At 37.2% G+C, this 26,743-nt stretch overlaps 1 protein-coding gene across 1 annotated transcript in view; it reads left to right on the forward strand.

Annotated features, from left to right (window-relative positions):
• LOC121314251 (contactin-associated protein-like 2) overlaps positions 1–26,743 on the forward strand; it is a 489,620-nt gene that overhangs the window by 302,022 nt on the left and 160,855 nt on the right. The window contains exons 9-10 of the mRNA XM_041247300.1: positions 4,850–4,999; positions 17,687–17,858. Coding sequence (XP_041103234.1) covers positions 4,850–4,999; positions 17,687–17,858 — 322 coding nt within the window. The remainder of the gene's footprint in view (positions 1–4,849; positions 5,000–17,686; positions 17,859–26,743) is intronic.

A 26,743-nucleotide genomic window follows, 5' to 3' on the forward strand; every position in this document is an offset into this window, starting at 1 on the left:
CACCCCTTTGTGTTGTAGCCAAGCAGAGATTCACCTGTTTCAGTGGCTGATAACGTTCTGTTAAAGCCTTTTATAAAGCAGTGGGTTTGTTAAGTTGTTAAGAGGTGAATGTTATGCCACTTACAGTTTTTGCAGCTTCAATTTCCGACAGCATCATCCAAGCACAATCAAGAACAAGTATTCTTTTCCTAGTAAGATTACAAGTACGTCAGTCCTCCCCGATTACCGTATTCAAAGGGTAATGCGTTGTCTTTTGAACATGACCACACTTTGAAATGGCAGCAAGGAAGGGGGCAGTTTCAGTATCAAAGGGGTTTGATAAATATGGTTGCTGTTCAAGGCTTTAGGATGTTAAGAAAAACATATCTGTGAGCTATGAAGAGAATGGATCAGAGAGCAATGGCCTTTTCAGAAAGTACACTGTAATTATACTCTGCCCTGCGAAGCAATGTGTTATCAGGACTGTGCCCAGTGAAGGTGGATGTGATAGCAGAAACAGGCTTGATAAGAAACTTCCTCCCTCAGGAGGATCCAGAGTGTTTCTATAATATTTATAATGTAGAGAGGCAAATACTGACAATCATTTGTCATTCCTCAAGGCCTGGCTATATTTGTGGTTTGCTGCTAGCCAGTTAAAAATTCAAAGGACAAGTGTGCATATTTCCATTACAATGGCAATGAATGAAATTGCAAAAATCTAAAAGTCCATGTTGCAAACTCTTATAGTAACAACATATTTGTATTTAGTTACAGATTACAGCTCTACCTACCACATGTATTTTATACCACAATGAAGCTTTAAAAACACAGAGCAGGCATGGACTTGTTTCCATGCAGACATACCTTCTGTATACTTCCCGCAACCTGCGTACCAGAGGTGAATGGCAGAATAGCTATATAAAGGTATATGAAAAGAATGTAGTATGCGTAAGACTTAAAATGTACAATGGTATAACCTTATTCCTGTGTCAATAAACACCACTCAAGATGTTGATACACTAATGGTGTATAACATCATATTAACAATTATCAACTGAAACAGGCAATTGTGTCAGTATTTGCAACAGCTTCACCACTTGTGTGGGAAGACAATGTGACATGTTGCATTGGGGTGAACTTACAGATGTCTTTGAGTGAGATGCATGTTTGCTCGTGGACTTTGTGAAAACCCAGTGCTTCAGTAGATCAAAGAGGGCAACTTTTGTTTTTTGCTCATCTTTTTTCAATCAGACCTTCAAGGTACAAAATAGAAATAAATACATCAGATATTATTTCGCTAAGTTGTCTATTATTAATTTTGAATTTTATTTTTTTATTTATTTTTTTTTTTTTTACAGTAATCTGCACTTGGAACCTTGAAAATCAATCTTATTTTTTTTTTTTTTTTTTTTTCCAATGGAATGGAAGAATAGACAAAACAGTATATAACCTGAGAGGTTTTTGCTTTTTGAATTACAACATTGGTCAAGCGACAGAAATACTTTTCTCTTTGGTAATAACATAATATTTCTATGTGTTGCAATGTTTTCCTTCACTCTATTCCATTTGCAGTTATAGAATACTGGATTCCTCACCCTTGCTAGTGTTCCAATCCACTAATATGATAAGCAAAGAAGCACTGTATCTTTGCCTTTTCCATTCAAATTTATATCCACTGCATGTCTAAGCAGTATCTGAAGCAGCTAAATTAAAACCTCTTATGCTTCAGACAGCTTTTATAATTTAAAGGTTACAAAATGTTTAGTCTCATTAAATACCTAATTCTGAGGAAACTTCTCACGCACGACCTTGATCAATGTTAAGAGTTCTTGTTTTGCTGACACTAGTCTCTGTGTTTTTGCTTGTCATTTTGGTTCAAAAGCTAAGTCTTCCTTGGGAGGCAGCTATTTCATATTTTGTAGTGTGAGAGAAGGATACCGGTCTCAAGCCAACATAGATTATGTAATGTCATACAACCTCACTTATCATTAATGTTGTTAAACAATGTATGTATGTAAGTACGTGATACAATAGTTTTTGAGAGGTTACTTCTACCATTTATGAAAGTTCAGTTTAAATATAGTATGTTCAAATGATTTATTGATATTTGTTGTAAACATGTCAATGATATTAGAACTTTTACCCTGAAGCTTTTATTACCAAGCCCATGTAACAGGGTGGAGGCTGGGCATGAACCAGTGACCCTACACACTTCAAGCAAGTGTCTTAACCACTATGCAAAAGATCTGGGCTCTTCAGAATTCTTGGCTATAGAGCTTTTAGTCTCATGTTACCTCATTGATGGGACAGAATCTGTAACACAGGTGCATCACACAACACTGCCCGTTACAACCACAAAGCTGGAAACTGGTGGATCACGTCTAGTGCTGAAGGTTTCTGTGATGTGGGTCACTGTAGCATGTCTGCTTATTGTCACAATGTTTGCTCTGCCATAGCCTGCTTGCCACTGCAGTTGTGCTTTCCAATGGTGGTTTTCTGCAGTGAGGCCTGAACCAGTTGAATAGACACCCACTGTCATGCCCCTGGTGAAGTAATTGCGATCCGTCTGCTTTCCGGTGAAAGTTGCTGAATACACATCTTACTGTATATAGGTATAGTGGTCCACATGAGGAGTCAGAAGACCACAAAAATTACATACATTGCAGAGTAGGGGATTTTTACAGAAGTGATATAGCTGTGACTGGTTGCATAATGATGCCTTGCCTTATAACAACAGATCTTAAGTATTCCTATTAAACATGTGTCATTTTTCAGTTAATGTAGGTACTATAGATGGATGACAATGCTTGCACTTGTGAATTGTATGTTTTTGATGAGTTCATATAGAAAAAACTCAAAGATAATAGTTCAGATAATTGAAAGAAAGTCAAATTAAAGGGGCACTCAGGGTCTGATCCTAGAGGTACATCTGGATCAAAAATAAAGAGAAAAAACTTAAAGCAAAAGTCAGAATTTTTTTTAAAGACCTCAGATCTTGTGAGAACAACTGCATGTTTCAAACATCAATCGTTTTAAATTAACGTTCTGCCTAAAATGTGTATTTAACCTCATTGCAAATCAATGTTGGCACCTGAGGAGGATTACGAGAATTGAATTACATCACAGCGGTTGCCATGTTGAGCTCTTCTAGTTTGTTTAAGTAACCCTTGCAGACAAAGCATGACAGCAGCAACAATATAAAACATGCACAGCAATTCTGGTCTGCCAGACTCTTAGGGCCCTATTCCAAAGGCAAAGACACAGTTTTAGAAAGTAATGGAATAATTTTAACTGGATTAGCAAGGAAATGCCAAAATTGAACTCCTTCTTGTAGCGGTTGTTTCTTGCTAGTTTTCCAACATTGTATTGTTTTATTCCTCAACTTTTTTTTCTTACTTTTAAATAGGGACAGTTGTCTCGCAGGTTTGTAGTATATGGGTTAATCTTGATACACTAGCAGATAGTTACTAATGTGATAATGTGTAGCTGCAGTTGTTTACCAGTGTTTATAAGTTATGTCAAAATGTACAGATGTCACCCCTGTGGTACCATGCTACAAAAGCACATTCCATTATAGCGACCCTCGTGCTACAATTATCCCAGTGCTGCCATTAAAGAGAAAGGGATTTAAAAAAAAACCTGCAACACTTAATTGCTTTACACATGCAGATGTAGATTAACTAAACTCTTTCATGTAAATGTTAATGAATTAAGCATACCATACATTAGACAGTGTATATCCATTTGTTTATGAACTCTAAGGACAGAGGTAGGGTTAACACATTCGAGACTTAAGTACTGGTACAATGTGAGGGGATGTTAATTATTGTTAATGCTCCTAATTTGAAGAACATTTTTTGATCATTAGTAAATTTTGTTACTATCAATCAATCAGTATTTATTTTATATTTTCATAGTGGACCCACATCACAAAGCTCTTTGCAAGATAGTGGGGAACAATGCATAATACATTAAATACAGTGAAATACAGGGACATTAAATACAATCAGTAAAAAAACAAAAACAATGCTAATACATTAAATACAGCATATTACATTAAATACAGGGCTAGGATGTGAATGCTAAACATTGTGGGTGATTGTTTCATACAGAATCATACGAATGAGATGTAGTGAAAAACCTGAAACAACAATTTAGAAAACAGCTAATAACAGATATCAGGCTTAAAGAGCATTGAAAGCAAGAGAGAACAAGTGGGTCTTGAGAGTTGATTTGAAGCGAGCGACTGTGGGAGCATCACTCACCAAAACTGGTAGAGTTACAGAGAGTCAGGGCTATGAAGCTAAAAGAGCTCTCTCTGAGTGTGGTGCACTTTTGCTTGGGTATAACAAGCAAGCCTGATTCAGAGGACCTGAGCTTGCATGTAGGGACATAGCGGGTCAGCAGGTTGGAGAGACATGTGTGATGAAGGGCCTTGTAGGCAAGCATGAGAATTTTGAAAGTAAACCTGAACTTTATTAGTCTTAAGAAGAAAGCTCCCATGCTCAATTAGAAGGTAGTACCAACATTGATGCTTACAGTAGGCTGATAAGGTTCAAATAACAGAGTTCAAATATCCCACACAAGAGAAAAAACAAACAGGCTTACTCAATGTTACTGTGCCCAAGCCAGAAAAGTGTTGTTTTTCATAAAAATCATTTTGTGAGTTTATTGATTTGAAGATGGGCTCTTTTGAAGTATTTTGATTTCAATGGTTTAATCAGACGAAGGTCAAAAATGTCAGCCCTGTTTGAAAAAAGAATAATGGTGCAAAGTTCCATATTTGTCCAGTACTTTTGTCAACGCTGGAAACAGACTTGCTTTCTGTGTTTTGCTTATCTTTGTTGTTGTTGTTGTTGTTATATTCTAGGGTCTGGACTTCATGATGGTCAGTGGCACAATGTGCGTTTCCTGGCCAAAGAAAACTTTGCCATGCTCACCATTGATGGAGATGAGGCCTCGGCTGTACGGACCAACAGTCCACTCCACATTAAGACTGGAAGTAAATATTACTTTGGAGGTAATTTTCTTTTTTTTTTCTAACATATCCACCTTCCACTGTTACATAACATACTGAACACCATGCAGAGTTCTTAACAACACACTTGTTGTTCACATCCATTCATTGTATAGGTCACAGTTTTTAAAGCAACACGTGCATTTTATTTTACAGCATGATATCAGGGACTACATGGTAAGACCTCTCTCTTTGTAAACCAGATGGTGTTGTACTTCCTGAAATTGTCCCCCAGCCCTTCAATGGCTTCTTGCCTGTCTTTCACCAAACAGCTGCTTCCCCTATTGAAAGGCATGCTTTTAATCAGTAACATGCCAAAACATGAGTATGGATTTATGTGTCTTGTCCGTCCCATTCCATGTTAAGAATAATCAATGTCAGAGGCAAAAAGTTAATTAATTTCCTGGACATAGTTTACTCAACGGGAGATAACATTTATATTCAGGGGAATAGTGGATATTAAAAGTAGGATTTAGATTCTTCCAAACATGACCTTTACTTAGTCTCGTTTCCAAACATGCTGGGGACCTTGGAGGGCATCTGTGGCAGTGTGCCCCGCCCATGTGTGGATTTTGTGTTATGTATTGCGTGTGGTTTGTTCATGTTGGTGTATAGGTATATATAAATGGATCTGTGTAGCACAAGTGATTTAAAATGTATAGCTGTATTTAGGCACGGGGATTGCACTTCACTTCACGTGCATTTAAAGTATGTAATAGTATGTGAACACATATTAGTTCACATGCTAGGATTCAAGTGAATAATTAATTAGTAAGTGAATCCCTGCACAACAGTATATCTAGATGCACGTTTCACTCACTCAGGGTTGTGTGTTCGCTGAATGGAAAATGGGTGTGGAGAGAGAAGGAGAAAATAAAAAGTTAGTAAAAGAAAGTAACAACTGCTACAATGTGCTGGAAGCACCACCACGGTACTTGTTTAATGTTCATCTACTGTCTGTTTTGTTTGTCTGTTTATTTTGGCCCAAAGTGCCATGTTCTGTTTTGTTCAGCACTTTATTTTCTGTGTGTTAATAAATGCATTGCATCGTCTCAGTTTCACCTGCCAGTACTGCATGTCTGTGACTTTTTTTTTCTGGCCTGATGTCACCCCTACAGCCAGCCTGTTCACAGCATCATATAGTACTGTTTAAATTATTTCAAATTTTAAAATATTTTCTAAGCCCTTATTTCAGTAACAACATTACGATAAAGTGTTACTGTTAATTCTCAGACAAATCAATATATCCTGCCACAGCACTACTGGTGCCAAATATTTCAAAACTGACGAAAAAAAAAAAAAAACACAAGCAAAAAAACCACACCTTCGTTGGAGACATTTAAGAAGAATGCATACAGTAAGGCAAAGTTGTTTTACGATTGAGAAATTAAAAATAAATGTTACAACTGAGAAAAAAAAAGATAAGTTTCCAGAAAAGCAAATGAGTATATTGTTAGTCTGTAATCAAGTAGAGAACGGTGTGGAGAGTGTCATTGCTATGCATTTTCTGCCCTCTATTCAAAAACTGCTGTCAAATCCTGCTCTGGGTATTCAGGGGAATCTCAATGTTTTCTTTACAGATGCAAAGAACAGCTTTTTAACAAAAAAAGAGAAAAGAAGAAAAAGGGCAACTGTGTAAACTTGAGGTGATATACATGTATTTCATCAGATCAACATCTTCTGCATCCTGTCCTTTTCCTCAACCCAATATCAATCCATTTAGAAAGACAGATTGGCCCTGGTGTACAAGGCCCATGTAAACAACTATCTAGTCTGTCTTCCTATGGCGTGCACTGCTTGGTACTATCAACCTGGCTGTCAGTTAATTCTGAGGGATAGAGCCACTGATAGCTTTATCAGGCCCACTCATCTTCTCAGAACCAAATGAAAAAAGATACGATTCTGTGGCTTTTGGCTTTCAGCATCCTGGCAGGGCATTGCTGCTGATGAAGGGCTGAAATTGAGATTAAGAAAAAAGGTTTTATCTTTTCCCTCTTTCCAGGATTGATTATTGTGAGTCAATGCTGTACTCATCATAAGATTTTATTTTATTTTTTTGGATAGGAGATGTGGCTTGGATTTGCTTATGATAAGGTTACTCTGACATTTTCTAAATGTCGTACTCATATAATTTCTTGTCGGGATAATATTTAGATTGTGCTTTCAAAGCGTGTGTCCTTGTTTATTTTAGGGTGTGGGACAATGATCCAAAAAAATCAGGAAACTTTCCATGTGACTTTTGTTGTTCTCTTGCTATTTACTTTATGCATTATTTTTATCAGTGCTAATTGATAAGAGTCAGTAATATACAAATTGTGAGGGTTCATTTAGTACTGTCTTCTGATTACTGACCAATATTATGCAGTATAAGGAAATGGATAGGCCCAGCTCCTTGATGGGTAGATACCTGATCCATTTCATTGCTTTCTGATAGGATTGCCATATGACCCCCAGGTTCACCAGGACAGTTTGATCTTTTTAACGTACAGTCCAATGCGTTTAGCCACGTTTACTTGTCTCTTTTAATTTAAGAGATGCAGAACGACAGTTGAGGCCAAAGCCACATTACCAAACTGCATTCTGGTTCACTTGTATATACTTAAACCATATAAATTAAAATAAAAAAGTTAATAGATATTTGTTTCTGTACATTTGAAAATGCTCACTGCATTATTATTCATTTTGAGTATGCTAAGTCATTATATGGAGTCTCCTGAAACAGTACAACAGACAAATCTGAAGCTTGAAAAAAAAAAAAAAAAGTTAATACACTTGAAGCAACTAGCAGATTTTAACCCCAGACAAGGTAACAGCTACAGTATCTTGAGATTAAAAGATTTGTATTCGGTTGAAACAAGATAAATCCCAAAAAGCAGCCAATAGAGTAGAATAGGACAGTGATGTCGAGGTCATAAGAGCTGCATTGAACATGGTCGTGTGGAATTCGAACAGCCAGGAACAACCCCTTTAGAGCTCACAAAGTTTACGAGCTAGCTCTGTTCATTAAAAAGCTTGTATGGAGCGTGCATCTCAAAGTCAAACCTGAAGCTCTATAAATTGTACGCATCCACTACTGTTGAGGAAGCAATGGAGGAGAGCAGCAGTCAGAAGGAGGCAGTCAATCTATTACAAAGAGTCATACAGGATAAGGTTGCTCAGAGCTGAGAGCCTACGGAAATGCTGCAAAAAGGAGCGTGCGAGAACTAACTTTTATAAAAGACCCATTCAAATTTGCAAAGAAGTTATTCACCAGGATTCACCAGGGATAAAAATGGCACAAAGTCTAAACTGGAGAGATATCTTAAGGAAACGCATACAGATTGTCGATTCAGACATCCCACTTATCAATCCATCAGAATACCAAATGGAGGACTGCGCACTTTAGTGGAAAGAAGTAGAGCAAGCTGTGAAAAAGATAAGGGTGTAATCATCTCCTGGGCCTAATAGAGTTCCGTACAGTGTGCAAAAGTGCCCGAGGTGCTTTACGAATCTTGTGAAAGTTGATGAAAGTAGCATGGGAAAAACAGGTTGTACCAAGAGCATGGCGCATGGCAGGTAGGGTCTTTATACCCAAAGGAGAAAATTCTACGAGTATCGGCCAGTTTCACCCTATTTCCCAGTTAAACGCTGAAGGCAATATTTTCTTCAGCATTGTTGCTCAGAGATTGTAATCTTACCTATTGAAGAACTGCTTCATCGACACTTCAGTATAGAACACCGGTATTCCAGGTTTCCCAGGATGGTTAGAGCACATTGTGCTCATTGTGATCTGACAGCAAATTCAAACAGCTAAAAAGGCAAGGAAGGAGCTCCATGTGACATTGCTAGATTTAGCTAATGAATACAGTTCAGTACCACATCAGCTTCTTTGGGAAGCATTTGATTTTTTCAGTACCAAGGACCGTAACAAACTTATTGAAAGCCTACTTCAGAATTCACTACATGGTAATGTCGAGAAATGGCAGGATGCACCATTTCTCCACTGGCTTTTACCATGGCAATGGAAGTAATTATTAAGGTGCCAAAATGGGTAGTGGGAGGACAATGCTTTGCTTCTGGAATGTGACTGCCACCAATTAGAGCATACATGGATGACATGACAATCATGATTACAACAGTACCCTACACTAATCGGTTATTGGGCAAACTAATCAATAACACTGAACGGGTATGAATGCAATTCAAGCCCACTAAGTCAAGGAGCAGCTCTATAATTAGGCAAAGTAGTGGATAAGAGGTTCTACATTAACAGTGTGGTAATACCAACAGTGTCCGAGAAGCCTGTGAAAAGTCTTGGGAGATGCTATGATGGGGACCTAAAGGACACAGTTTGTGTGGGAGAAGTGAGACAACAAGCAGTGCAAAGGTTGAAGAGCATAGACAGCAGCGCTTTGCCGGGCAGACTCTGGTGCTTTCAGTTTGGCCTACTGCCAAGACTTCTGTGGCCACACACTGTGTATGAGGTTTCCTTAACAGTAGAGAAGCTGGAAGCGTTAATCAGTTCATACATCAGGAAATGGTTAGGAGTTCCACGCTACTGCAGCTGTCAGTCTCAGATCTAACCAAGGAGTTTAAGTGCGCCAAGGTTCAATTGGAAAGGACATCGGTAGAGTCACATGACGAATGTGTGAGGGAGGCAGCACCTGTGTTAAACTGGAAGTGGCAGCAATAGAAGCGGTGGAAGATGCAAAGGCTGCCCTTTGTATCAGTGATATCATGGGGCAAGTACAGCATGGAAGAGGAGGCCTTGGTCTCAGTTCACTCCTCCTACATGGCACAAAGCAGCTCCAGCTCAACGGAGGAAGCTGGTAATCAATGAGGTGCAAAAGCAGGAGGATAGGATGAGGTGCATAAAGGCAGTTTCCCAGGCCAAGATCTATGGACAGTGGAACAGAGCAGGATCAGCTTCCTCATCAGGTCAACATATTATGTTCTCCCATCACCAAAGAACCTTAATCTATGTGTAGGATAGGATCTGTGGTGTCCTTTATGTTCAACGTCAGCTACATTAAGACACATTTTGAGAGGGTATACAGTAGGTCTTAGCCAAGAATGGTTTACTTGGCGTCCTGACCAGGTGCTGCAATGTTTGGCCTTGGCATTGGAAGATAAGTGCAGCAGGTTACCACCAATGCCAGAAATATATGACACACGAATAACAACATTCTTCAAGGAAATTAATTAAAACCAAAACTCATCTAGGACAACCAACCGGAAGCTGCTAGAGACTAGAAAAAGCTGGCAGATGTTGGACAACAGCTTATTTTCCCACCTGAGATTACCACCGCTAAACTTCAACCTGATATTGTCTTATGGTCTGGATCAGAACCTGGTAGAGTTAACAGTACCATGGGAGGATGCTGTGGATGAGGCATATAAAAAGAAGAAACTTCAGTGCGCTCAACTAGCTGCTGAAACGGAACAGCAAGGATGGAGAGTCTGTAACGATCACTCTGCACAACAGAGAAGCATTTGTACTTCCTCCCTAAGGAGATAATACTGGCCCAATCTCTATAACTAAGTCAGCAAGAGTGACAGACAGCAAAAGCGGGGACATCAGAGGTGTCAATTTCACGAACAAGCAGTTTATTGTAGTAAACTATAATGTAATAAATGAAATATAAGGACAACAACTTACTGCAGAGAACAGTTAGTTAAGTGGAAGGTACAGGTGAGTAAGAAAGTAAAGTGAACTAAACAAACATCCAAACAAACTAACACCAAAGCGAAATGAATGCAGTGTCCAGTGGGCCTCCAATAAACCCCCACACAAACACACACACAAACAAATACCACACCAATACAAAACCAACACACTGTCAGGCAAAAAAGACAAAGGTGAATGAATAATTATATGGGGAAACCAATTACAAAGACAGTCTTGATGGCAATGGATGATAAATGAAATTTGGGCCTAACAAGTCCAGTGAAGCAATGCACATGTAATCCAAAGTAACAAAAGAACAAAACCAAAATTACAGGAACCAAAGGATCAAAGTAAAGTAGAAAAAAACAGCAAACAGAAAAGGGATGATCTCCCCAACAACTAATGAAGTCCTGAATAGAGTCCTGTACTGATGATGATGGATGAAGGTTGATGAAAATAGTGATCATAGAAAATGATGAGTCTGTTGAGTAGTACCTGGTTGAATGGTGAACAAAATGGAGACTTAACACACTAAAAAAAACTAACCCTAAACAAACCTTGAACAGCAACTAAACTTAAATAAGTAACAGTGTAAACAAAACAGAAAATGGATGCACCTGTATTTATCTAAAGTTACACTGTAATTAAGTAATATGCTGTTTGTAAAATGGATTCCTTAAGAGAAAAAGGAGTGCTCTCCTGGCCTAGCCAGCCAGCTTTAAACAGGTTCTGGCTTCCAAGGAGATTGGAGGAGTGGATATCTGAATGAGCCAATGGGGGGAGAGGATGAACAGAGGGTGACAGCAAGGAAATATGGGAAATTGAGTTTTAACCTGGCCAGGCTACAGACCCTAATAAAAGGGACAGGTGGGTGAAACTTACACCCACTTTATGGAGCTTGCGAATTGCTACAAGTCTGAGTTTACCGAGTGGAGGTGGGTTGTTGAAGATTTGTTGCACACTCCACAACTCGGTTTCTCAGAGACATCGGACTCAGTGGTCAAGAGTTGCGACGCATAGTGAAGAACTTATCTGAAGCAGCAGAGAGGAGCAGCAACTGGTTCTGGTAGGACCTCGAGCACAATAGAAATAAAAAAAAAAAAAGTGTATGTAAAAGAAAGTTAAGTAAGTTCACTGTCGAATCCCTGTCGAGCCCTCTTAATGTGTCGTGGGCTAGTAGACGAAACACCAAGGATGGAAGGTGCCCACTTGAGGACCCCAGAGAAGTACCCTACTCAGCTCAGTCCAGGCGGTTGTCATGCTGATGCACTAGGGAGGCTACTATGTGGTTGATCCCTGGAGCCAGAATTGCAGCCGTTGTGTGTGCTGATGCTCCAGGTAAGCAAAAATAGGCTGATCCCTGGAGCCAGCATTACACTTCAGCCATCAACACCAGGCAGAAGGATATCTACATCATCAGATGGAAGGAAACACAGATGGATTACATTAGTTTATAGTAAAGTAAGCATTGTTTTAGTGCTTATCTTGGCAAGAGCTGAGTCCAATATCAGCATGAAGTTTTAACTCCTACTCTCATGTAATGGAAATAATTTTCTTATACAAATGACATGTGATCACAAGGTGGGTGGCTGAGGGGGGTTAGGCACTGGGGTTGCTGGATTAATAAATTAATTTTCCAAAAGATCAAAGAGAAAAGTTTGCGCTGAAAAAATCCACTATCCTGCATCTAGTCAACACAGCATGCAGGTATAGATTTCATGGTGTTAAAGATTTCTCCCCAACTGCTAAATCGTTTGCTAGCTAAATACAGCCTCTGTTCACTAATGCCTGCCAGATGTAGTTGCACTGTTTTTAAGACTGTCTGTCTTAGTGGGATACTTCCTGTAGATATCTGTGATTTGCTATTCAGTCTAACTGTCACAGTTTCTCGCTTTGAGACAGTGAGGTCCTTATAGATTTATTGACACCCTTATTAACATCACTCAGTAAAATTAAAGTACTCTAAAAGGTCATCATTAGAACAGGTATAACACTCTGCTGCATGTGCGGAGTTTGATTGATATATTATTTATTTGGACTAGGCTATGATAGTAGTAGTTAAGGTGTAATTACTGAATAAAGTAAAGTTAGAAAAGCAAGCAAACTGTCCCCAGTGGCTCAAATCAATATAATTTGTTTATTTAGCATACACCTTTATCCAAGGCGACTTACGGAGACAAGGGTGTGAGAACTATGCATCAGCCTCAGAGTCACTTACACAACATCTTATCCACTCAATATCATTGTATTGCAATCATAACATATCTAGGTATTGGTATGCAGTTTTAAAATAGAATAAAATATAATAAATACATTTTAAAAGGGGTATCAGGATCCAACCTGAACCTAAAATATGCTTTCTGAGCCAGAAATGAAGTAAATCAATAATGTTAGGGCAGAATAAATGGACACAAATTTAAGGGAAAGCTGTGAACAAGGCTGTCAGAATGTGATCCACTGAATTATGGTCCATCATTACACAGACGTGCGTACAGTGTTGATGGGAATTCTACTAAATGGTTCTGATTCTATGTGTGCATAAGTATCACAGCTATTTAACGTGGTAGACTGGAAGCTCTAGTAAACAGTGTTCTAATCTGTTCCACTAGCTCATAATGTTCCTCAGCTTATCTATTTTACCTGTATTGATACTGGAAGTTTTAATACTAAATGTACATGTTTCTTTTTTTTTTTTTAAACATCCCCTAAGGAAACCTTGGTAAGGCTCTGCAGTGATAAACAGCTATTGTCTAAGGCAACATATTTTGGAGTACTGTGGTCCCTAAACAGGAGAGATTGTTGATCAGTTGCTGGCTGACGTTAAGATATTGTGTGTCACGACGCTGATTTCACATGTACTATGAAATGGGTTTTAGCAATTAAAAAAAAAAAAAAAAAAAAAAAAATCTTTGTTTGACCCATGGTGATAAATTGTTTTCTCTTGAAATTGTTACAGAGCACTGTACAAATTAATGGTCCTGCACATGTCTTTAAAAATACATGTTGTACACAGTAAGTATTTAAAGTGCTATGAAAGTGAATGTGTGTTCTGTAATGCTTTAAAAAAAATGGCCTTAGTTTTGGATAAAGACAAGGAAATGAATACTGGATTTACACTACCACTTCAGGCACCTTCAAACTGCAATGGAAACATTGCTCTATGTGGAACCAAGCTTTAACTCTTACTAAACCTGGTACGATATAACATGCTGGATCTATATGAAGACTTTGTGTTGAATTGCTGCCATAGCAAATCATTGAAACACAGATATTTGTTAAACTGTACATGGTAAAATAAAGTGTAAACCATTTTTACTACTGTGATTTTCTATGGGAAAAGAATGGTTAAAATGATCTTGCCTCACTGATTAGAAGGTCACATTGATATGAGGACACTGAGCTTTTTTGTGCTGTCTCTGGTACCTGCCAATCACTGCTTTGGTCTTGTATATGTCTTGTATAAGTTAAACCCTGACAGAACACTCATTACCAAACTTGTTGTTTGTCAGATTTGGATCTTTGCTGTTGTTAGACATCTCTCTCTATTGTCTTGGCAATAGCAGTGTCTGCTTGATACACTAAATCTATGAGAAGCTCGGAGCGATATGAAAGGAACTGTGTGGCCTTCAGTACAGAATGTGAGCTCAGTAAAAGCTGGAAATGTCAGACATAATAAAGAAAAAACAAAATTTCTCTGTATGGTCTGATATGTAAAACAGAAATGTGCTTCAGAATTTCATTCTGCTTTATTCCAGGTCTTATTATATGGCATAATAGCACTTTTTAATAGTCCTTTCAATGAACAGGAACAAAAGGTCAAAACAACTCTGATTCAAGCAGAGGACTTCAATAGCATCTTATACAATTATGGATTATTTTAACGCATACAGTCTATTCACATTAATCTGCTGGGGGAGGTGTATTTATATTCATTTGATTTATGCAGCTCTGCAAAGTGACTGTGTAAATAGCTGCAACATTTATTGTGTAGTTGTAAACCCCTTCCCAGTTTTAACTAAAATGTATTTCCCTTGAGTCGATCCACTTAAAGGATAAAACATACATTTTTTCAATGTTATGGTAAAAATATATCTATATACAATCCATGTATGTGTTAACATGGTTGGAGGGAGAGAGCCTGATAACACCATGTAACAATTTTTTTTTTTTTTTTTTTTCCTGGGTAGTAAGTGTTATTTCTTAATTGCTTATGCCTCGAAAGTATAGAAAATGGTTATCATTCCCCACAAACTTTGCTTTTGTGACCAGGACAGTGATATTTTGAAATTTACTTATTTTCCAGAACATTCCAGATAGATTCAGTGCTGAGTAAACTTGAAGTAACTTCTAGAACTTTCCAGTAATATAAATAGTAGTATAAATACAGGGGCCTTAAGCCCACCAGTTCAGTTTAGTTCCAGCTGCCTAAGTGGATACATATCTGCATTTTTCTGAGATGGCATCAAGAGGCTGCAATGGTGGCATTCCTGATGGGTCTCCAAGGCAGTTTTACCATGTTTCCCTGCTATCTTTGCCTTTGGGACAGCAGGGACACCAAGGCGCACTATCACAGGCAGGACTGGCCACAGCGGACCGAGTTCTCTGTGGGGAGGAACAATGTCAAGTGGGAGCCACTGGTGGACCCCCGGAAGGTGCTGATGCCACCACTGCACATCAAATTGGGCCTTATGAAACAATTTGTCAGAGCTCTAGATAAGGAGTCGGCAGCCTTCAAGTACCTTCAAGACTTCTTCCCTAAGCTGTCTGAGGCAAAGGTCAAAGCTGGTATCTTTGTCGGACCACAGATAAAGAAGATCCTGGAGTGCAATGAATTCCCCAAGAAGCTCACTAGTAAGGAGAAAGCGGCTTGGAACAGCTTTGTCGCAGTGGTTCGGGGCTTCCTGGGCAATCACAAGGCCGAAAACTATGTGGAGCTGGTTGAGACTCTGGTGAAGAACTACGGCACAATGGGCTGTAGGATGTCCCTCAAAGTCCATATCCTTGATGCTCATCTTGATAAATTCAAGGAGATCATGGGAGCGTACTCGGAGGAGCAAGGCGAGCGCTTCCACCAGGATATACTGGACTTTGAACGCCGCTACCAAGGACAGTATAACGAGAACATGATGGGAGAATACATTTGGGGGCTGATTCGTGAAAGTGATTTATAGTATAATCGTAAATCCTGAAAAACTACTCGCTTCTAAATCTTTTGTAGTCATTTTTGTATTAATTTAGTATAAATACATGTTAATTTGGATTCATATGTTGTTTTTTTCTGACTTTGTGAACGAAAAGACCGTTTTCTCATTGGAAATAGGTAAATTTCAAAATATCACTGTCCTGGTCACAAAAGCAAAGTTTGTGGGGAATAATAGCCATTTTCTATGCTTTTGAGGCATAAGCAATTAGGAAATAACACTTACTACCCAGGAACAAAAATTGTGTTACATAGTGTAATGAAAGTACATTTGCACAGTAATGCTTCAGTTTTCACATGCATTTCCAATGTTTTTTGAATATGGTCTGTGTTCTTTACAGTGCTTGCCTATGCTTAACCATGCTATACTACAGTGCTGTACAAGTTTTAAGAAGCATGATTAAAACTAAAGGCATTTCTTACTGTAGTTTATTTGACAGATGCTAAAACAAGTTTCCTGTGCAAAGTCTTTTTAACAAACATTAAGAAAATCGATGTTCAGAAATGACTTTGTGTTAGAAGTATAAAAGAAATGGTAGAACTGTACTTCCACCAACACAATTTCAAAAGTATGTGTCTGTGACGAAATGTATACTTTTGATTTTAAGTGTTTAACATGTGGGATGAAATAAGACAGAGACAGATTTTATATTATATATATATATTAATATATATATATATATATATATATATATATATATATATATATATATATATATCCGTTTTCTTTCTAACTTGAATTTAACACTACTGCCTAAACCAGTATTGGTAAATACCAGAATGCCATATTACAAAACATACATTCTGTAGGCATTACTAAAAATTACTAAAATAACGTACATAAGACATTTTCTTTAGTGCATCTCGGAATATCGTTCCATCTTTTCTTAATCTCCTCCACCATTCTTATAATAATGTCTACACTATAGAAGTAAAGGCTCTCGTTAGAACCTTGCTGTGCCACTGTGGGGAGACCTATTTAGGTGCTACTAAGAACCTTTTTTACTTGGATTCTATATTCTCTATTTGCAGACTTTCTTTTTTGTCATGTAAGCTATGAAACATGTATTGAAAATTGGAGTTTGCGAAACAATACAGTATTATAAACCGCAATTTACAAACTGACTTGATCAGAAGGGTTAAAAATTTAGCTCTTTGCAAAATGTTATTAAATGTTTCTTTGTCCTTGAAAACAATGTTTCCTGCTTGCTGCAGACAAATCTCCCACACACCTTGTCTTTTATACAGCCTACTGTCTGACTGCAGCAAATTAATGCCTGCTTTTCAGAGTTCTTAAAATAACCAAGCAAATACAAGGCCCGCAATTACCGGCAGCTTTAATAAATTAGACAGAATGTTTAACAGACCTCATTTGCAAAATCCCCTCCCAATTTTAGAGGTTTCATTGAGAAACATCCAAGAACTACATATGCATATAAAGAATTACATATTGCATGTGTTTTGTAAATCCCATCCAAGAATTCAGAACCCTCAACACCCATTGTATGGTCATAAAACATGCGCAATCCTTTTAGAAATCTGGGCCTCAGTGTGCAAGGTGCAATAGGGAATGCCCGTGATCATTTGTTTTTTCTTAGCCGCACTTTAAAATCAGATGCATGATTGGATCCAGTGTACCAAGGCTTTTACAACTATATTGTAATATTTTGTACATTTTCTTTAAATTCTCAAATTAATAAATCAAAACCTGGATAGTAACGAGAGACCTGGGTAGCGTCGTGTAATTTCAAACCTGGGTTTTACCCTGGGTTTTTGGAGAGAGAGAGAGAGAGAGAGAAAGAGAGAGATTTAAAATAATTCTAAACCTTTGTTTTTCATTCAGGTTACTTTCAGCAAATGAATAACTCCAGTGGATCTCCAGTGCAGCGCTCTTTTCAAGGCTGCATGCAGCTCATTCATGTGGATGATCAGATGGCCGACCTGCACGCTGTGGAGCAAGGCAAGCTGGGAAGCTTTGAGAACATCAGTATTGACATGTGTGCCATCATAGACAGGTAAATGAGCATGCAGTCGCTACCTGCCCTAGCTGGTTGCACTTGTTAACATACTGTGAACAAACATGCCTGGCTGAGCTAACTAAGTCACAGTAGCATGTGATTCCAGACCTGGTGGCAATAGTACAGTCATTTTCCTCAGTATTTCTAGCCTAGTGATTTGCTCATTGGAGCAAGAGATCTCTTCACTGGAAAGTGCTATGATAAATGATAATGGTCTTTCTGCTCCTTACCTGGTGCAGAAAGACCAGCCACTCTCTTTACCTGGTGCAGAAAGACCAGCCACGCTCTTTACCTGGTGCAGAAAGACCAGCCACTCTCTTTACCTGGTGCAGAAAGACCAACCACGCTCTTCACCTGCTGCAGAAAGACCAGCCACTCTCTTCACCTGTTGCAGAAAAACCAGCCACTCTCTTTACCTGGTGCAGAAAGACCAGCTCTCTTTACCTGGTGCAAACAGGCCATTCGATGAGTTAGGATGATTTAAATATTAAGCTCAGCATTCGAATTCTCTCAGCTGGCCGGTCGCTGATAAGACTGGCCTGTCTTTATACACCTATGCCACTTTGTATGTAATAGTTGAATGATAACAAGCAAAACTGTACTAAAATTATGGGGATTTGTCTTAATGGAGCACCAGTTTTTTGACCTTGATTTTTAACAGCCTTTATCAGAACAGGTGTTGAGGAAATTATACAGTTTGTGCATAATTAAATTAAATGCATGCAGCACAGTGTAAAAAAATCTAATGTGAGAGCAAACTGTGCAGAAGAGCTGTTTCCACCTGGGGTGCGAAAGGATTGGCAGTTTAAACCTTTGAAGTCTAAAGCTGTTTTTTTGGATGAAATTGCTCATAATTGAATGAAGTTTCAATAGTATTTGGCTCTGCTCTTTGTCTATCGTAAGTATCTATAGTAAGCATTGTATTTCAGTTCAGGTAACAAATATATGTTATTTATCTTTCAGACACTCCAATTAAAGATGCATTGCCGAAAGTTATAAAATAACATGAATATCCCTTTTTGCATTAGTCTTTTCATTGCCTTGCTCATCATTGTTTTAAACTTTGAAAATAGTAAAAAATATATTTTAGTAACTTCTCTAATATGAGTTTCAAATGAGAGATCAGGATCAAATTTGTAGTTTAAGTTTTGATGAGAGACTGCAAGGGTTGAGCGCATGTAATCCCACATTTCCTTTGGTTTTGTGATCCAACTAGCATAACCTCTGTTTTATCTGAATTCAACATTAGAAAATTCTGTGACATCCAATGCTTAATGTCTGTAAGGCAAGTAGAAAGAAAGAAGAAATTCCTGGCTTTAGGGAAAAATATAGCTGAGTATCATCAGCATAGCAATGGAAGTTCACTCCGTGTATGCGGATAATGTCACTTAGCGGTAGCATATGTAATGAAAACAACAAGGGACCTTGAATGGAGATGTTTACACCACAGACAACTTGAAATAATGCTAATTTTACCTCCCCAATAGAGACAAACTGAAACCTATCAGGAGATTAGATTTGAACCAGAAAAGGGCAAGGCCAGTTGTCCCTTCATATTCTCTGTGCTTCCTACTGTTCACCTGGCCCAGCATTTCAATAAAGCAGGATGGGACAGAAAAAGGACTCTCTGGTTCAGAATAAGTGAGGAATCTTAAAAAGAATTTCACCTTTCAAAATAATGTTTGTTACAAGATGTTATTCTTCGTAGTTTGAAAGTAAGTCAATGTGTATTATTTTTCACTGTAAAGCTGAAAGGTCTATACTGTATTCCCAACAGTATTTTCTAACCTGTGACTTACAGGTCTATTGAGTGAGCTGCTCAGAATTATTACATTTGCAAAATCGAGAGTTATGCATTTCAGTGGTGGCCGGTTAAGCATGCTCGCTTTCTCTCCGAAGGCCCAGTCTCTTATTAATGGATTGTGCTTCCCTTCTTCGGGGTGATGTGTGTTTCATTTTCCCCCTCTCACGTGACACTGGTATATCAACAGTGGGCATGTTGTTTTATTCACTGCCTCATTCACTGGTAAAGTGGATTGCCCAAACTGTTGTTACATTCATCAGGAGTCTCTCAACGAACTGCTGTCATTGCTGAAGCAGCCATAAACACCTAACCCATGGGGCAGAAGGGGCACGTGCCCCCCCCCCCCCCCCCCCCCCCCCCACACAAACTTATATGGGGGGTGGGGGTTCAAACTATATATTTTGCCCCTCCACTTTTTATTATTTATGTATTATACCTTGTTGCGTTTGGCATTGGTTTGGTTTAAAATCTTTAAAATAAAATCTAAAAATGGAAAAGTATTCAGAGGATGGGCCACATTTATAAACAATCACAATAAATCACAGGTGCTTGTTCCAAGAAAACAAAATAAATATAAGTAAATATAAGCAGCACAACTTTACCTGTTCTCAGTCTTGCATGGTGTGTTGCTTTGTGGAAAGATTGAAGCTGTTTAACTATTAAAATATAATTCACAAGTCTAATTATCTTTGTCTGACTTCATCTAACTTTAATTAAAGTTATTTTTCTTATTTGTTCAATTCTGTTCCTTTCACAGTTTTACTCTGCATTTATTTTGCGCCATCTATTCCTTTTTCTCCCGAGGTTGTTTCTCTTCATCATTGGTTTAATTTACGCTCAGTAATATCTTGGTGTGTTCGACAGTTTCTTTTTGTTAATTTGTCGACCACTACTGCCTGTTTGGGGTAATCGGTTATTAAATATACTGTACAGTATATTTGTATTATGTTAATATTATTATTTTTTTAAATCTTAGGTTGATAGCCATGTCAGTCTTTTTTTCAACTATCTACTTCATTGTTAATTATAGTGTTTTTTGTTTTGTTTTTTTGACAAAAAACAAAACAAAAAAGGAAACCGGAATTAATACTGAAGGTAATTTATTTCATAAAGTTCATAGATCTATATATATATATATATATATATATATATATATATATATATATATATATATATATATATATATATATATATATATATATATGTTTTGGTATAAATGCTTTAGACATGTTATCAAATGAAAAAGACATGATGGCTGACATTCTTGACTTTGATAATAAAGTAGTTGAAAACTCTGCCACGAAAAGACATCGCAGAGCAAACTTTTTGGATCGATTCCAACAAGAAACAGATCCACTGGACAGTGCTTCTACCACTGAGGCTGGCCCCCTGGACCCAACCCCCCAGACCCCACCCACCTGAATCTGAGGTGTGAACACCCAAAAATTTTAGGCACCAGCTGCCACTTATGTATTTATATTACTGTTTAACATGTTAATATGAAAAAAATAAATAAATAGCAATAATAATCATTTTGTAGGAGGTTTCTCACCAAATCTGTACAGCAGTGCTGTGACTGGCTTGTCACAGAAGGTCAGTGATGAACTCTTAAGGAAACAAGCCCAGTCAAACTATAAGGCTTTTGATAGAAAATATATAAATAGACAATTCAAGTTATGCCACCCGCACAGTTTTTTTTTTTTTTTTTACTTCTGTTAATATAATATAATGTGTTGATATACTAATTGCTTAGGCATGGAATAGCTCTTTAGTGACTGTGTGCAGTAATTACTCACTTCAGTTCACCAGACACTAGGCGTTTTTTTACAGTCCATGAGGAACAATTAGTATGCCAGTCATCTTTGTCTTTGCAAGGATGTAATAACCAGGTAGAACATATATCAAGTACATTTTTTAATTATTACTTTAAGCTACTTATAAGCTTCCATCTCCCTCTCTGGCTCATCATGAATTGGGAACTAATTGGGAATATTACATTATAAACCTGATGAAACACTGGACACCTGCTAAGTGAATCACAATGCAGCATTATCTATCCTACAGTAAAGGTCAGCTAAACAAAAAAGCCTCATGCCTGCTTGTGTTTTAAACAAACAATATCAGTTTGCTTTAATTTTATATCTGGTGTATTGAAAGTTAGCTATGAGGGGCTATGCAGCTCCATGTTAATGCTTGTACAATGTCAGTCTCCCAGACCTATTTTAAATGCAGTGCCCCTCTTCACCAGCACCCTGAAACAATAACAGCAAAAATCACCACTTTGACTGACTATATACCAGTCATTTTGGACAACATGTTTTGAGTTTCTTGATTTAAAGAAAAGAAAACCTCCATGAAAGAAATACAGTTTATAATAGTGTTGATGACCTCTGTGTCGTTCCTTAACGGGTAGATTATAACCTGCGAGTTGCTGACAGCCAACTACCTTTGCAGACCATTATCTGTCAGTTTAAGACCTCCGCAATTATTATTATTATTATTATTATTATTATTATTATTATTATTATTATTATTATTATTATTTATTATTATTTTGTTTATTTAGCAGGCGCCTTTATCCAAGATGACATACAGAGACTGTCTACGCTTAGATACAATATAGGTTGTGTAAGCTGGAAGTAATATTTTGATGCACCTCAAGGAGATCAAAGGAGACATAAAGATTATGTTCTGGTTTAGCCTTTGGCTCAGGCTCTGGGAATAGCCACTGGGTTGGATATTATTGATGAAATAAAACATGGATGCTAGTGTAGGTTAATTTAAGATGCGAATGAAATGAAACAGAACGACCAAAATTAAAGGATATCAAGGTTGGGTTTCTGGGAGCTCTTAAGGAATCCTTGGAAAAGCGTCCTCTATTGGAGTCACTCTTGAATTCTGGATAATCAAAGAAAATTGGCTTTTTTTTATCTGCTGCAAAATTGAGGGGAAATAGAAAATAAAGGGCAGGTATTATATTTCAGCTTTTCATTAACAATTTGGGGTGATTTAGGTAATGTGCTTTAAATAATAATAATTTTAAAAAAATGAAACAAGGTCCTGTTATCATCTTTAACAAAAATACAGTATCTGGGGACAATCTTTTTGTTAATTTGACCATGAAAGTTCAGGGCAACTGAATGTTAATGACCATGGAATCGTTAAGTGATATGATGTCGGTCTAAGGACAAGTTTAAGGAGTTTTTGATGGATGTCAAAAACATTAGACCCCCTGAGATGTGAACAAACCATTTTTATATGTTCTGCAGTGAACCACCTTTGATTGATATGGTAGCTGGATAAAGCACCGCTAAAAAGCAAACAAACTGTATTGCCTGCTTTATTTATTTGCTCAGTCAGCAACAATGCACATTGCATAATAAGACACCTACCAAGTAAATTCACGTACTGTAACATAGCAATATGTTATTACTGGTAGAGATCAAGTTCATATAAACCACCAATGAAGCAATGGCCCCATTATGAATAAAATCAATAAAGAAATGTGTGCAGTGTAAAAATCAGTAAAAATTATACCACGGTAAAGTATTTTTGCAATTTTTCCGTGTTTTTTTCCCATGGTTATACTGCATATTTACCATACTTTACCCTTTTGTTTCCATATTTATTTATATGTTTTACCATCTCTCACTTTTCTTTACAAAGCTTACCTTTGCTTTACCATGCTTTATTACAGTTTGCTATTCTTTTACTAGGACACCTGAAAAGAAATATGGTACAGTAAGCATAAGCAGCCCTTTGTCAATCATGATATGGTAACAAGCCAATTCCATTAATCTTACCTGCTGTGCAGGGTTCAATTGCTGCAGTTAAAAAAAACAAACAAAAAAAAAAACATTTTTTAGTAAATATGATGCCTAGTTTTACACAGCGTTAAAGAAAGTTTGCAGTTTTCTTTGCCTTATACTATGAGGAAATGTGTTTCACTTCCCAGTTGCTGCCTGAATATTTTTTCACACATTCTGCCCAACAGATGGAAAAGTTGCCCCCTTAGAAAAATAGTGCTGTGTACTAATAAAACCAAGCTGATACAAATGCAATATTAATGTCTCTTAAGTTTTAAAATCATTTGGGAGTGTGAATGATTTAATTACAACACTCTTTCTCTTCAGCTTCCCCATATGACCATTCAGTTTTTCAACACAGAAAAAAAAAATGTTTAAAGATGAAAGAAAATGTAATTTTCTGGCTAGCATCTTAATGTAGATTTTTTTTTTTTTTTGTCACTACAGCAATTGTCTCTCATTTGAAATAATCATGGTCTGTGGCACTATCCCTAAAGTAAAGTACATTAAGGACTTTGACAGGATTAAACTCCTTTTAAATTGCCCTGTCAATCTGCATGGCAGCACAGGATGCCCATGGTGAGAGCCCATCTGCTGCAATGATGCTGATAGCTGAGGGCTGTCGATGGCTTCTGAATTGTTCATTTGAATGCATGAACAGAACTGTACACTTTTCACTTCCAAATACATTTTAGGGCGTTATATTTCATTGCATTTTATCATATTACACATTTTACTAATCTGCAGTATATACCAGGGCAACTTTAAAGCCTCACCATTTTTCCATTGTAATATAAGCTGGCATAAATCATTTGTATTTTAGATTGGTTGAAGTGGTTTCTGGGTAACTACAGATAGTGTAACAGGGTGGCAGCTGGGCACGAGCCGGCATCCCCACGCTTTGCAAGCCAGCTCAACCACAATGCAAAAGAGATAGGCTGGTCTGCATTTGTGGTTTTAGGGCTTTTAACCTTGCCTCATCTCTCCGATTCGGGACAGAACCTGTACTAGCAGTGCATCACACAACACTGCCCATTACACACAGTTTAACTGGACACACAGTAGCGGGATCCCTGGAGCTACTCGTGGTCAGCTGGTCATATTATGAATCTCAGTCAGTGCTGTGTTAGCAGGCTACATTTGAAAATATTTCAGTGTCATCTGAGTTTCTGAACCTTTGCATCAGTTTCCTGTTGGTGCATTGCTTGCCTGTGACATTTACTCTTCAGATTGTGTGTACCATTTGTAAATGTTTTAATAGCTTTTGGGAGATGTATGCGTGTTGCTATGAGAATAAAATACATTTTTCAGCTCTCCTCTGATGTGTGTGATTGGACCCTGTCGTGAACAGACAGTGTGACTGTTCATCACTTTGATTTTCATATTAGAAACCCAGAGCACAGTGCTAAAAGGTCAAGGCATCAAAGCCTATAATGAATGCACTATTCTTTCAAATAGGCAAGCCATGGCTGTTTTTACCCTTTTCACTTTGTCTTCTTCTTAAACCCTAACAGCTGTTTTACCAGCGCTTGTATAGACCAAATTTGTGACTACAGCATCAGTGCCTTTGAGTGCTATAGTACTTTAGATGCCTTTCAGTAGCAAGTTGCGAGGTTGTAGTGATGATGATGATGATGTCTCCAACAAACTAGTTTATTACAGGATTGCACACTTTGTTATAATTTTCATGACTGCAATTGAACAGCTGAATTGCTTACTAAATTCTTAAACACATCATATTTATTGTTAAACATTCCTTTAAATGTGAATATAATGGTTCTGTATTGAGGGTATTTTTATTCAAGAACAGCTACAGTGGAATGAGCCACTGGTAGAATGAACCACAGTGGTAACATTTTCATATGTTGATATACCAGCAGTACCCGATCACCTTCTCATCTACGTGGTTTGGAATTATACTTTTAAACATGCTAAACCCAGCACCCCAAACCTAAGCCATTTGCACCACTTTACTATATAATAAAACTTATTTATATTTATATATAATAAAACTTTTTTCCCCCATTTCACTGATATGACTGTCACTGGTTTCATTGAGTTGATAATCCTAAATTGGCGCTGTGCCATAAAAGGTGGCATAATTAATTGGAAACCCTGTACAGTATATATAAGAGTGAACATATGTATCTAACTCTTTTTTCTCATTTAGTTTTTTATTTGTGGTTCTGGAAATGCCATTTATCTATGTAACTTTATATTATCTAGTTATCTGTCTATCTATATAGCTATACAATATACTTATTCATAATCTGTAAATCTACATTTTTGCATTAACTGAATATTTTCCTGGGAAATTTGAATAGTAATTGAAAAAAAAATAAAAAATAAATTGGGGTGCTAACCCACGACACGCAACAAGTTTTTTTGTATAAACTACACTTTAAAATATATATATATATATAGACATATATAGATATATATTCTATATATTATAAGTATTATATATATTAAGTCTATAAAAAATTATTCAAATTTTAATATTATTTGGTTAAGTGATTAAAGCTAATTTGTGAGATTAATTGATTCATCTTTATTTGATTAAATGCCCTACTAAAAGTACAGATGAAGACAATAAATCAGATAAATAATGAGAACATCAAGGTTCCATTCCATTATCAGTGCTAAACCCATAGCAGAGTCCCCGTTAACCTAATACACGCTTTATTCGATCACATTTGTTTAAGATATTATTCATTTTTTTCCTACCTATTCCAATAAAAACCTGATCGTAACTGGTTCTCAGATACTCACTGAGCTGTGATTCAATTATATATATATATATATATATATATATATATATATATATATATATATATATATATATATATATATATATTTCTGTCTGAAAATAATTACGTATGGCTGAGTAATTTAATGGGTATTCCTATTCCTTCACAAATAAGAGGAATTTATTTGGAGCAGCTTGTACCACTATGGATAATATATTTTAGTGGTTTGTTGGAAAAGCCTGGCAAAGCAACATTCTTTTAACTAAATGTGTTCTCCTTTGAGAAAAGGATAAGGAAGCTTGTTATTTGTTTTTTGCCTTCGTCATGAATGAATGATTTCAACAAAGTAAACTTGCAAAAAGACTGGTTCTCCAAAACAGGTAATTGCATGGTTGATTTGTCTTGTGATGAGAAAAACAGTTCAAAATCTAACCTTCAAAATATGCAACGTCTTTAAGTCTACACAGTATTTTTCTTCTGTGTAACATTTACCTTCCCTGTGTTTCCAAGCACCTTAAAACA

This window comes from Polyodon spathula, chromosome 4 (genome assembly GCF_017654505.1).
Source record: "Polyodon spathula isolate WHYD16114869_AA chromosome 4, ASM1765450v1, whole genome shotgun sequence".
Lineage (NCBI taxonomy): Eukaryota > Metazoa > Chordata > Actinopteri > Acipenseriformes > Polyodontidae > Polyodon > Polyodon spathula.